The sequence below is a fragment of the Pleuronectes platessa genome, chromosome 6 (genome assembly GCF_947347685.1).
Source record: "Pleuronectes platessa chromosome 6, fPlePla1.1, whole genome shotgun sequence".
Classification (NCBI taxonomy): Eukaryota; Metazoa; Chordata; class Actinopteri; order Pleuronectiformes; family Pleuronectidae; genus Pleuronectes; species Pleuronectes platessa.
In genome coordinates, this window is record NC_070631.1 from 25,441,872 (window position 1) to 25,454,944 (window position 13,073).

The 13,073-nt window shown below is 43.8% G+C and overlaps 1 protein-coding gene across 2 annotated transcripts; it reads left to right on the top strand.

Moving 5' to 3' along the window:
* Nucleotides 1–4,375: 4,375 nt before the first annotated feature.
* On the top strand, nt 4,376–12,473 carry LOC128442816 (kinesin-like protein KIF3B). 2 transcript variants are annotated; one of them, XM_053425402.1, is made up of 9 exons: nt 4,376–4,581; nt 5,186–6,667; nt 6,892–6,993; nt 7,611–7,733; nt 8,156–8,274; nt 8,407–8,523; nt 8,660–8,765; nt 9,206–9,417; nt 11,491–12,473. In XM_053425402.1, exons 2-9 carry the CDS (start codon nt 5,267–5,269, stop codon nt 11,594–11,596), a joined length of 2,286 nt encoding a protein of 761 aa, XP_053281377.1. In that variant the 5' UTR covers nt 4,376–4,581; nt 5,186–5,266; the 3' UTR covers nt 11,597–12,473. The 2 variants fall into 2 exon arrangements, with proteins under 2 accessions (XP_053281377.1, XP_053281376.1); XM_053425401.1 differs by having other exon boundaries at nt 5,189–6,667.
* The last annotated feature ends 600 nt before the right edge of the window (nt 12,474–13,073 follow it).

The following is a 13,073-nucleotide window of genomic DNA, read 5'->3' on the forward strand; positions in this document are numbered from 1 at the left end:
AGACTAAAAGATCTCCATTGCAGATAAACCAGTAAGGCTGAACATAAAATGTTATAACTTGCCTCTGCACAATATTTTCTAAAATGTTTTTCACCAATAAAGATATGATTTTATAACATGGTGAATATTCCTTTTACATTTGAAGGTCATCAGGTGTTTCGGCCTTTAAATCACAAGACACCCTGTTCTAAGGCGGGCCCACCTGAGGCCCACCCTCAGACCTAGGTGTATGTCCCTGGCTTCTCGGGGCCCAGTTGGGATCTTTCCTCCTGATCCAGAGCCATCGGCTGCAGTGTTCTGCAGTGTTTGATGTTTCTTTTATGGTCTGGCGCAGGGCCTGTCCATAGATTCCCAGATCTCTGAGCAACGTGATTGTGGATGTTGCAATGAAACCCCTGCAGCCAACCTCCAAAGGGCAAGCAATTGCCTTCTAACCACGTTGCTCTGCCTCAAATGCCATGTCTGCATAGGCTACCGCAGCTTTTTCCTCTCATTTGCTTTATTAACAGCATCATCCCAGGGTTATGTCAAGAAGACTTGCAGGGTGTTGGACCATTGGGTGGAAGTGACAATATAACATGGGACTTGAAGTCGCTGGTCTACGACCACCAACATCTCCCAGTCTCTGGCTTGCTCCAACTGACCACTCCTGGTCAGTGGAGGAACCCTCTCTGTCCTTGTTCCCCTTCTTGGACCAAACCAAATTCTATCATCTAGCTCAAGCACTGACTGGAATGATGACACTTGGGCAGACCGCTCCCTTTTGCCAGGTCTGGGCCACAAGTTACCCATAGCAATACCACATTAAGTAGAACTTGCCCAAATCTGGGCTGAGGTGTATTTATAATCTGGCCCAGATCTGGCCCACTGTTCATACTCTATCCTCATCTGGCCCACATACCGAATTGAATGATGACCCTACAGTGGCCCGCTTCCATTTGCCTGATCTGGGCCACAAGTAAGACTTAGCAATTCAAAGTTATAAAACAACATCTCGTCTGCAGGCTGAAGTCACATAGAAGGATAAGCTTGTCCTGGACTTCTCAACTGTCTTTAATGCTGAGGCTAAACAACTTGCTGTCATGCGGGCCTACTATGTAAGGGATTTGATCAGCTCGGCATGCTCCCCTGACTGTTCAGATCCAGTACCGAACGACACCACAATTCCATGGTCCTTCGCCATATCCAATTGAGCTCCAGGGGCGGCCCTTGGTCAGGCTATTGATCCATATATAGTGTTGGGAGCTGAAACCAAGGCTCAGCCAGCTCAACTCCTCATTTTGAGCCCACTGAAGGTTGGTCTGTAGTGGGCAGGTGTAAGCAGGCGGTTTTTGTGGAAACTATCCCAGCTGCATGTCGATCTCACGGTCTAGCAAAGACGCTCCTGGCTGCAGGTCCAGCTCCAACCGCAACATTTCCGTATAACCACTTGAAAAAGCTGTCTAATATGCTATTGATCAAGATAGCCTGTTTATAAATGGGGGTTAGTTGTTGTCACTGGCCGATGGGGTCAAGTCGAGCTTGCCTGCTTATAACTTTATGGATATCAGATAAATGGTTCAGTAGTATCCTCCCTATTTTTCAAACTCAAACCTTAAAATCATTCAGCCCTCAAAACAAAGCTTGCCCTGACACCAGCCAGATTTAACACATTAAGGTTTAGGTCAGATCAGTGTCAAGCTGCATGGACCTGCAACACATGTGGCACTACATATACCGTACCTAAGAAATAACTTTTTTTTATACGATTTTATCTGATTCCTTCTGGTTAATTTGTGCAAATCTTATTAGATTATTTGTTCATGTCATTCTGCTTTATTTGATATTGACATTGTGAGAGTCAGAAAAGGCATTGTAGTGTTGTGGAGCTCCCAGTCAGTAAAATAAGGAACACAGAACCATATATGCCATGCTGATCTCCTCCATATATTGAGGAGATCAGCATGGCAAGTCAATTCGTATTTTGCAAATATGCACCTGGAGGAGAGGGCAACCCAAGCATAGAAGGGAAACTGATTAGCTTCATTGTCAGTGCCTGGGTTAGCGTCTATACTCTATACCACAATATGTATGAGATATGTCATCCTGTTCTACAAAAGCAAGGGTGAAATATGATTGTGGGGGCACCTCAGTGGCTCATCGTGTAGTACAGTGCCTTGCGGGGTTTAGGAGTCGTACTCGACCCTGTATTTCCTGTCTGTCTTATCTGTGCTTGTCTAAAGCAGAAATGTCCAGAATAAAAAGACCACTAACTGAAACAATTATACTATTAGCATCAGGAAATATACTTATGATTTTAGAAACCCTTTCCCCATGAGGCAGCCCGATCCACCATTCATGTAGGCCTCTTCAGACTCACACCCAGATTAGTGTAGAGACACATATGGAAATTACTTCAGGTCCAAATTCGGTGGCTCATCTTTTTCAGTTGTCAGGCTTATTGCCAATTCGAAAGCCCCCGTACACACCAGGTATTAACATGTGGTTTTTGTGAACCGATCTTAAGTGGACAGCTCTAAGTACAGGTGTGAACGCAATCAGATTGGATATAGATCCGGAGCGTTCACACCTGAGTTGTCCACTTATCGCATATCAATAAAGGCCAATTTTGAAGAAGAGGAAGAACTATTTGTGTACATATAGGAGCGGAACACTATTCTCAGTCAACATGTATAAAAACAGAAAGAGTCACTCAAGACAAATAATAATTGATAATAGAAAAACTGTCAATGAGATGATAAAAAGGTAGTTCTATGGTATTCAGCCCTAAGACTGAAAGTGCACGTTCGTTGGTTAAGTCTTGAAGAAGTGGTGGCACGGGTGAGAGGGGTATAACATTGTGTTGTGGGCCTCCCTGACACACCTGGTATATGTTTGCTATCGTGGAGAGGGAGAGACACCTATGATGTTTTCTGTGTTCTCACTTCCCTCTGCAGTGTCAGGCCTGGTGATGGCTTTCCTCAGTCTCCAAAGGAAAGGGAAGACGTTTGATGATTGTTCTTAACTTTGATGGATTAATCCTTATCCAGACTTATGTGATGATATCTTTAAAGGGGACATATGCCCATTTCACCACAGTTGATATGGCTCCTTGGGGTCTTAATGAAATGTCTGTAACCTTTTTTGGTCAAAATACCACAACGATCATTTAAAACAGCACCCTTTTTACCCTGTCTAAAACTAGCCTTCCTCAGATTGACCTGTTTTGAGTGCCCCCCTCCCCCTCTCCCTCTCCCCCTCTCGCCGCCCCGGCCCCCCTCTCACCAACAACCCACCCCCCCTTTCACCGCCCCGCCCCCGACACACACACACACACACAGACACACACACACACACAGAGACACACAGACACACACGCACACACATCTTAAATCTTCCCTTAGCATATTTAAGGTTGTTAAAATAATTTTAAGTCACTGTCCTACACATATATTTCTGTATCTATTTGTTGTGTTTCTTCATTGAAGCTACAATTTTCAAACTACTACACCTTCTGATAAAGATGTACATTATTTAAATACATGCATTAGATACGTGTGTATTTTGTGGCCCAAATCTGTACGGGCCACAAAAGTTATAAGGCGCAGCTCTCTCCCCCCCCTCCTCCTCCTCCGCTTCGCCGCCCGGGCATCACAGGAGAGGCTCTCGGCTGCAGCCGGAGACCGGGGGGGTCCTGGAACACGTTCCGGTGCTATTTTCTAACAAAGCTCCACAAACACCTGTTTTAAGTTATACCTGCTGTTTAAACCGGGCGACACACACAGAAGCAACGGCTCGGGTTAGCCTCCCGGCCGGGGTTCCACATGCAATACTGCTGTAAATACGTTCACATGCAGCCATTCCAGAAAGTGTTGCAACTTTAAACACAAACTAACAGCCAACTAGCGTTAGCCCGCTGCTGCTAACCGTAGCGGGACACACATAAGGGACACACAGGCTGGAGATTTGTCACAGATCGATAATGATCAATGATGAAAATGAGACATACCCTTCAGACGTGGGGAACCCTGAGCAGGTGAGACGTGTCCGGCTCTCAGGTGTGTGAAGTCAGCGGGACAATCATCAGTGAGCCACTACAAAAGTGGATTTTTCATGTCCACTTTAAGTTTCCTTAAATATACTCAGGTTTGTGGGATAAACTTGGAGACGCTCGGTTGCCAGATAAATTGGAATACTTGGAATTTGTATTGTTCATAATGCATGCATTTGAGATTGTATGTATATATGTTTGCATGTATAATTATAATAACAAGTCTAATTTTACTATTTAATTAATTGTGATATATATATATATACTGCGTCTGGACACTAATATTTACTTGGTTTAATGTTTTTCCAATGTGTCAATATTGGGGGATGTAGAGGCTGAACCTGGCAACCCAGCCCAGCACAGGACGATGAGCAGCGGTGACTGGGAATCATGGATTAGCTCACGTTCTTCTCTGAATGCTACAGGACCTTTGTGTGTCTGTGGTGTGAAGTTGTGTTTGTGTCGCTTTTGTTTCACGAGTCCAACGAGTTTTAATTTTTGTCGGGTGATGTGTTGAACCCATGTTGGTCCTCGCCAGCAGCGTTAGCCAGGTAATGCTAGCAGACTTGTAGCGGAGGTTACCGCTGTGTTTGCCGTTGCTAGGCCGGTCTTGTGGTCTCGTTGTGGGTTGTCGTTGGCATTAGCTCACGTCGGTTAGCTGACCCGCTGCTGTGCTAGCATCAGCTGGACAGGTTCTGTAAAACGCGTCGGTTATCGACATGTTCCTGCTGGTGAAGTCCCCATAGAGGCGTCACTTCACAACCTGAAGCTCCACCATAGAGTCGTTTACATGGCAGCTTGGAGCTGCAGGTTAACCGGCTAACTTGAGCTAAATTAGGGTGGAGGCGTTCAATAGTCCGAGCAGTGGGCTAATGCTGCTGTTCACCGCTGTCATGGACATGGAGCTAATTCCTGTTTAATGACTAAGATCAACCTCAACAGTTATAATGCTATGCTCAGTATCATAGAGTTTCAAACCATGGACGTGTTGACCTGCAACACAGGAGTTAGCATCAGGAGAGGTGTGAGGGCTAAAGTCTATTCATAGTTTAGTGTTGATGAGTTTGAGCCGGTTTTCCAGTTTGTATGTAAAAGTGTGTTTTATCGAGGTTGTCATGGAAGGTTGGTACTAAGCATTACATGTGTCTTCTCCAGCAGATTCTGATGAGGGCATTTCTACAGGCCAACTGTTCCTGACACTGCACTTGGAAGACGTGTGAGCTGCAGATCCTCACCATGTCCAAGAGCAAGAGTCCTGAGACAGTGAAGGTGGTGGTCCGATGTCGCCCAATGAATGAAAAAGAACAGGCAAACAAATTTGAAAGGGTCGTCTCTGTGGATGTGAAACTGGGCCAGATTGTTGTCAGGAACCCCAGAGAAGCTTCAGCCAGCGAATCTCCCAAAGTCTTCACTTTTGATTCAGTCTACGACTGGAACTCCAAACAAATAGATCTGTACGATGAAACCTTCAGGCCCCTGGTGGATTCGGTTCTTCTTGGCTTCAATGGGACCATCTTTGCCTATGGGCAGACGGGTACAGGGAAGACGTACACAATGGAGGGGGTGAGAAATGATCCAGAGAAGAGAGGGGTGATCCCTAACTCCTTTGAGCACATCTTCACACACATCTCACGATCCCAGAATCAGCAGTACCTGGTGAGAGCTTCATATCTGGAAATTTACCAAGAGGAGATCAAAGACTTGCTATCCAAGAACCAAGCCCATCGCCTTGAGCTGAGGGAGAGGCCGGACACGGGCGTTTATGTCAAAGACCTGTCGTCATTTGTCACCAAGAGTGTGCGAGAGATCGAGCATGTCATGAACGTGGGCAACCAGAATCGTTCTGTGGGCTCTACAAACATGAATGAACACAGCTCCCGATCTCACGCCATTTTTGTCATCACCGTTGAGTGCAGTGAGTTGGGCGTGGACGGGGAGAACCATATCAGAGTTGGCAAACTGAACTTAGTAGATTTAGCCGGCAGCGAAAGGCAGTCCAAGACTGGCGCTAAGGGGGAGAGGCTTAAAGAAGCCACAAAGATCAACCTGTCACTCTCTGCTCTGGGGAACGTCATATCAGCTCTGGTGGATGGCAGGAGCAGCCACATCCCCTACCGAGACTCAAAACTCACCCGTCTGCTGCAGGACTCCCTGGGGGGCAATGCCTGCACCGTCATGGTTGCCAACATTGGGCCGGCATCCTACAACATGGAGGAGACCTTGACAACACTGCGCTACTCCAACAGGGCAAAGAACATCAAGAATAAACCACGCATCAATGAGGACCCCAAGGATGCACTACTGAGGGAGTTTCAGGAGGAGATCGCCAGGCTGAAGGGACAGCTGCAGAATCGCTCAGGGGAAAAAAAGAAGAGGAAGCAAAGGAGGAGAGCTGGGGAAGGGAGCGATGGTGAGGATCTGGAAGGAGAGACAGAGGATGATGATGAAGATGGAGATGACAAAGGAGATTACTGGGGGGAGCAGCAGGAGAAGCTGGAGAGAGAGAGGAAGGCCATCATGGAGGATCACAGTCTGGTGGCTGAGGAGAAAGTTCGGCTGCTCAAGAAGAAGGAGAAGAAAATGGAAGACTTGAGGAGGGAGAGGGAGGCTGGAGAGATGCTTACAGCTAAAGTTAAGGTAGGCAGACTTTTCTAGACAGGGTGTGTATCTGTCCAGATAGAATGTTACTGTTGCCTTAACATGACAAATTAGATTTTCATTAGATGCAACAACTGATAGATTTGTTTAAAATGTACACACAGGCCAATGGATCTGTATGTTGTTCTGCTAGTTAGGTGGAATTGCCTTTTATATCCTGTGTGATCTGAAGTGTTATCATCAATTTATTCTTCCTCATCCAGGCAATGGAGAGTAAGCTTCTGGTTGGGGGGAAGAACATAGTGGATCACACCAACGAGCAACAGAAAATACTGCAGCAGAGGAGGCATGAAATCGCTGAACAGGTATGTCAAACATCTGAAAAGTAGTGGTAAACTGTTTGAAGGTCTCAAGTCAACAACAATAATGTGATGGCAAGTTACAAGAAGGCCGGCTGACATCAGGAGCTGGAGTACACCCTGGAAAGACACATTCACACTGTACAAAGATTAGGAATATTGCTCTACAGTAAAGCAATGATGCATCATGAGGAGAACTTGGTGGGATGAGAATCTTGATGTTTCAATGGAATGGTGGGGTTGATTGCATGTTTTAACAATAGCTCAGTCAAGCCTCATATACACCTGGTCTGAGATCCTTTTGTGTTGTTTGTCACCAACATGACAACAGTCAGGGAGAAAAAAGACTGACATGGTGATAGCAGTTGTTGTAGTTGCACTTGGCTCAAGTCGATCAGTGAAAAGCATTCACTGATTGACTTGTGAAATAGGTACTTTCTCAATAACACTCATGCAGTCGTCAGTCTTCTTCCTTGTTGTCTCTTCCTGTGGCATTATTTTTTTCACAGTAACTAACTATTTTAATGTTCGCTCTCTCTTTTCGTGTGTAAAATTGAGGACCTCTGTGTAGCCTGATCACACACAGAGCACTGTGGTTTAAAGTCTAAAATGTGTGTTTGCAGAAACACAGAGAGCGAGAGATGCAGCAGGAGATGGAGAGTCGTGACGAGGAGACCCTGGAGCTGAAGGAGACCTATACTTCTTTGCAGCAGGAGGTCGACATCAAAACCAAGAAGCTGAAAAAGGTATCAGCTCCAACCGACTGTTGTTCCTGTCCACTCACACTCACTTTTCTGCATGCATCTCCACTGTTCACTGTAATCAATGCATTTATTCAGTATACAAATTCGCTGATAGCATAAATATTCATTCTTTATTTGTAAAAGCTTAGGTCACCGCGTGTGTGTGTGTGTGTGTGCAAGAACTTGATGAATGCACTGCTCTGAAAAAAGATTTAGCTCCTTAATAAAAGTATTGATCATAATGTGATGATCAGTATTATTTCATACCCTCATGAGAGTCACTGTTTAAGCAAAATTCTAAGTCATTGAATGCACCTAATTTAGTTGCTTAGGATAAAAGCATAAGCTAAATACAATGTAATGTAAGACTGAAAATATACTTCTCATCATGGAAACCCTGGTTTCTTTCCTCCTTTGTGCTTCAGCTGTTTGCCAAGCTGCAGGCAGTGAAGGCAGAAATCCACGACATCCAGGAGGCACACATCAGAGAGCGTCAGGAGCTGGAACAGACCCAGAATGAGCTCACCAGGGACCTCAAACTCAAGTAAGGAGCTTGCGTATCATACTGGTGGCCATCAGTATTATATCCATGATGAACACAATCTGAGTTTTGTGTCTTTCTGTCATTCTCTGCCTCGTACTGCCTCCTGCTAATTGCTTGTCTTTTATCTTTCAGACATCAGATCATTGAGAACTTCATTCCCCTCGAGGAGAAGAACAAAATAGTCAGCAGAGCTTACATTGATGAAGAGGATGAGCACTGGAAAATGCAGCCCATTACACGTATAGAGGAGTAAGTTACACAATATTCCTAGGATGTTTTTACGTAAAGTGATTTGTGGCACAGGGCAATAAATGTGTTTTTCTATCATCTCATATATCATATTGCCCAGCCCTAATGTGAAATTCACTTTGTGTGTCTGCTTTAGTGATCAGCCGATGAGGACCAGGCCTCTGTCTGCAGTTGGCTACAGGAGGCCTCTCTGTCACCACGCTCGCGTGGCCATGATGATGAAGCCTGACACGAGATACAAAGTAAGCAGCACCTTCTCTTCACCTGTTTCACTGATTAACATATTCAATGTCTCTACGCATAAAAAACCTACAGACACAGTGACTTTACATTCGTCATCCTCATCTCATGTCTTATAGATTACACCACAAGGTCTGAACCTACATGTGCAGACAATCGATACAAATCTCACACTGTAAGGCAGCTTTAACAGCATAGTTTGACGTGAATTTCTTATACATAAGTTTATAATCAGAGGCAAAGAGTGCAGCACAGATCTACTATGAGGCAACATCACAAGATACTGAGTTAAAGGTCTTAATGTTGTTATGAGGATTATAAAAAACAAGCAAGGAAATGAGTGAGTGTCTAGGTAACGAGAAGCGCAGGTGAGTGATGATGTGAATCCTCATATTCTACGAATACAAACATTTACTTATATCTTGTGCTTCTCTGCCGCCAGGCTGAAAACATCCAGATACTGGACATGGACCTTCCAACACGGACGACTATAGACTATCAGGAGCCGGAATTCGCCCCAACGGTGGCAGCAGCTCTGAGGGACGCTCTCAGGGATGAGGATGAGATCCAGGTAGATGCCTTTGGCTTTTACAGCACTTCAGGACCAACCCCACCAGCCAGTGCCATATCCAGCCTAAAAAAAACAAAGTCTGGGTAAGTTAACCGTCACCTGTAAACTCTCCTTCAGCTGTCAATACCACGTTTTACTTATTTAAAAATTTTATTTTCAATTTGTGTGTAGCACCAAATCACATTACAAAAGAGCTTACTGATTTGTCATGTAGTTTAGCTGGATCTTGGATTAATCTTTTTTTGTCTTGAAACAATTGAAAATATAGAACATGTTTATTAAAAGTCCAAATGTTTAGATCCATGACCTTTGCTGTTATTCCCACTGTTATGGACGTGTTCTGGAAGCTGGTGAAAGTTGAACTCAGGCAGCAGCTGATTTCTTATGCAGAAGGTTTTAATGTAGACTTGATGCATCAAGGAGACCAGAAGGTGGAACAATATACAAACACTAACAGAGTAACATGAGCAATTGTCCCCCCCAAGTCTGAAGATGTCTCCCACAGCTTCCACATATATCACCCTCTACTTCACCCATTCTAACAGCACATCCATGAACTGCCAGAATTGCTGTCACTCTATGCAGGGCCGGTCTTTCCTACAGGCGACATAGGCGGTTGCCTAGGGCGCCACTCAGAGGGGGGTGCAAAAAAACTCTGCTTGGCGCAGTTTTTTGGCTTCTATATGTGGTATGGCCCAAAATATTGTATTTAATTACTTTGACAGTATTTTAAGTAGTTTCATTAGAGAAGTCCGTAAATGACAGCAGCACTTAGGAGGAACGTTTGGCACGGGAGCAGTTGCACCCCGTCCTGTCTCTTTGGGGGTTCCGCCCACATGACAGGTGCAGTCTGGATGAGGAACTGAATGCTCCGTGTCTTTATTGCTGCTGCATTCATTCTGTATTCTACAGGTTAGTAGTGGGTGAGAGTCACCTACGTTAGCTCATAAAGCTTCACTTGATCACCACGGGTGTCATTGAGACATGTTGATGTTGTTTTGATTGTCTACTTAGACTGGTAAAACCTCAGAAACTCCGCTGGGCAGTGAGGGGAGACACTCGAGCACTAGGTGGGCGGGGCTACATTCGCCTGTATAGGTGTTTATTTTACCTGCGCGTCGTCTTGCAGGCGGGGCGCGATAGTATATGGTTTACTTTACAGTGTGTAGTTCAGCTCCGACACACACAGACTCTGTAATTCATGTATTGTTATCGTGCCTTTATAAAAAAACAGTTATAAGCTAATGTTCAATAGGTCTATATTGTAAATGTTTATATTTCTTTATGAGTGATAATGTATATTAAGATGTTTGGAGGAAAGAGACACCATAATGATTGAATATATGTTTTATGCACTTTAAAATGCAGTTACGCTCAGAGAAATGCTTGTACTTGAAATTGGGTTTAATTTGAATAAGATGCAGTCTGGATGAGGAACTGAAGGCCTTCTGTCGTTACTGCTGCTGCATTCCTGCTGTATTCTACAGATATACTTTGTTGCTGTGGTATCAATTTTGGGACTCATAATATATATCTCCAACCAATATTTTGACTTAAAAAAATTAATCTAACATTAGGGTAAAATGAGGCAAAAATCGAGGTACGTACCTCCTTGGTGTTGTCAGAACATGCTAGCACATTGAGGCTTATGGTTAGAGTGCGTGTGTCCAAGCAACTTCGACGAAGAAAGAAATAATTTTACAACAAGTTTTCGTGGAAAATCGTTTTGAAAAAGAGTGAAGCTTGCCTAGAGCGCCAAATGTGCTAGGGCCGGCCCTGACTCTATGTAACATGTAGGTGTTCACATCCTATTTGATAGTTAAGTCAAAAGTATGCATTCATAAATCACATTGTGTTTTTATGTTTTGCCATAGGTGAAATAAGCAAAAGAGTTGTCGTTGGTGCATCTGAGTTAGATATGAAAGTCACTAAACGTAGACACTACAATGTACTGTTGGTTGGTCCTTTATCTATAACCTGACCTTTGGTACTAGTTGGAGAGAGAAGGGAGTATGTGTGGAACGAAACAGGCCCGACTCTCCCAATGGTGTACAGATGTAATGTTATATATACACAGATATAGTATATAGTGGTGTTAAAAGTTCCTCAACACCCACAATCTGTTCACCTCTCTGTTTTTGCTCTCTGTCCCTCAGTCGACCCAGAACTGGTAAGATGTCGAGCAGCCCAAAGTCTCCTTTCAGCCCCTCCAGTCCAGGATCTCCTCTTTACCCACAATGCCGCGGCCTGGTGCCCAAGTGACCGCTTCTGCCACTACCGTCACTACCACAACCTCTCTCGTGCACCTTTCCACTTGGGGTCTAAACTTTGAGAGAATGGGTTTGGTTTAGTCTTCTTTTTACTACAGAATCTGGGAGGCTGTAAACGTTACAGAAAACGTTAATACTAATGCTGCTTTGTAGGTTTTAACTGTAACCACACCACTATTAACTGTTGTCATGAGCTTTTTCCTTTGGAGATTTAAACCCACCCATCCTGAGTGTGAGCCAATGCAACGCCTGAAGCCTCACATCACTCCACACTGCTATTAGCTGCTATGAATGTCTTAAATTTCACACTTACTGTTCTTAATGTATAAGAAAAAATGAAGGTGTGCTAGAATCCCACTCTTGATGGACTGCAGTATCTTCAATGCAGTTCTTTTCCTTCATATCTTCCCAGATGTGGGTTTGGTTTGGCTTTTGATGTTCTCTCTCCAGGTTTTGATGTGAAAGACGCACAGACAAGACAGCTGTGCTGCACTTGTCAGTAGCTGTGTCAGTGTGTGTGTGTATTACTTATTGTAATACTTAATTTATATATACAGATGTAGATATATATTTTTATTTTTATCCTGTTATTTCTGTAAAATAGATTATTTTCAAGCTGCATTATTTCTTTCATAAGATTTAAGTGACCAACTTTCATGCTGACGATGCTTTTGTAGCCAAATGACGGTTGCTGCTGCACTTCTGTCTGTTACATGTTTAGTTGCTTTAGATTTTAAAAGACAACTCAATGAAAAGATGGCAGTATGTATTCCTTAGATGATGACTTTCTTAACAATGATGTTAACTGTGGCCCTCGTGACCTTTTGTAAGGAAAACACCTGAACATAATATTAAAGCTTTTAATTGTATTCAGCCACATGTTCTTTTCCACAAACTCTTAACTAGTTTGAACATGGATTTTATTACACACTGTTCGTTCCCTCATTTCTTGACACGGGTGTTACCTAAACTTTTAAGCCCCTGACCCCAAAATATCAGTAGCAGAGACCTGTGACCCCGGACTATCCCCAGAGGTGTTTGAAAGACACTAAGGATGTAGAGTGGAGGTAGTTAGCAAAAAATCTCCCCAATATTTCCTGTGGTCCTGTAAACAGACCTGCTGCTAGTCTGACATAATGTTGTCAGGGGTTACGTGGTGGAAGAAAATCATAAAGTTGATGAATTTTTATTTGCCTGCTTTTGCTTACATTTAGTTATTTCTAGTCATTTTAAATTGACTTTTTGATCAAGATTTTGCCATTAAATTAGAAGATGACAGATTGTGAGTCTGATGCACAATTCTCAACTGATGTGACCAGTTTTTCATTTAGAAAAAAAGTGTTTCTGTGAGGTTTGGGGTACTGGTGCTTCCTTAATGAATGGGCTCCTGTATAAAGTGAGGGTCATCTCAAAGGCACAGAGAGTACCTGTCCCAATTCCTCTCTCTTGGCCCTACCCATTGATATGAA

Coding starts and splice junctions, on each gene's coding strand:
- LOC128442816 (XM_053425402.1), top strand. CDS start 5,267: ATGTCCAAGAGCAAGAGTCCTGAGACAGTGAAGGTGGTGGTCCGATGT. Junction 6,668..6,891: donor TGCTTACAGCTAAAGTTAAG/GTAGGCAGACTT, acceptor TTCCTCATCCAG/GCAATGGAGAGTAAGCTTCT. Junction 6,994..7,610: donor GGCATGAAATCGCTGAACAG/GTATGTCAAACA, acceptor GTGTGTTTGCAG/AAACACAGAGAGCGAGAGAT.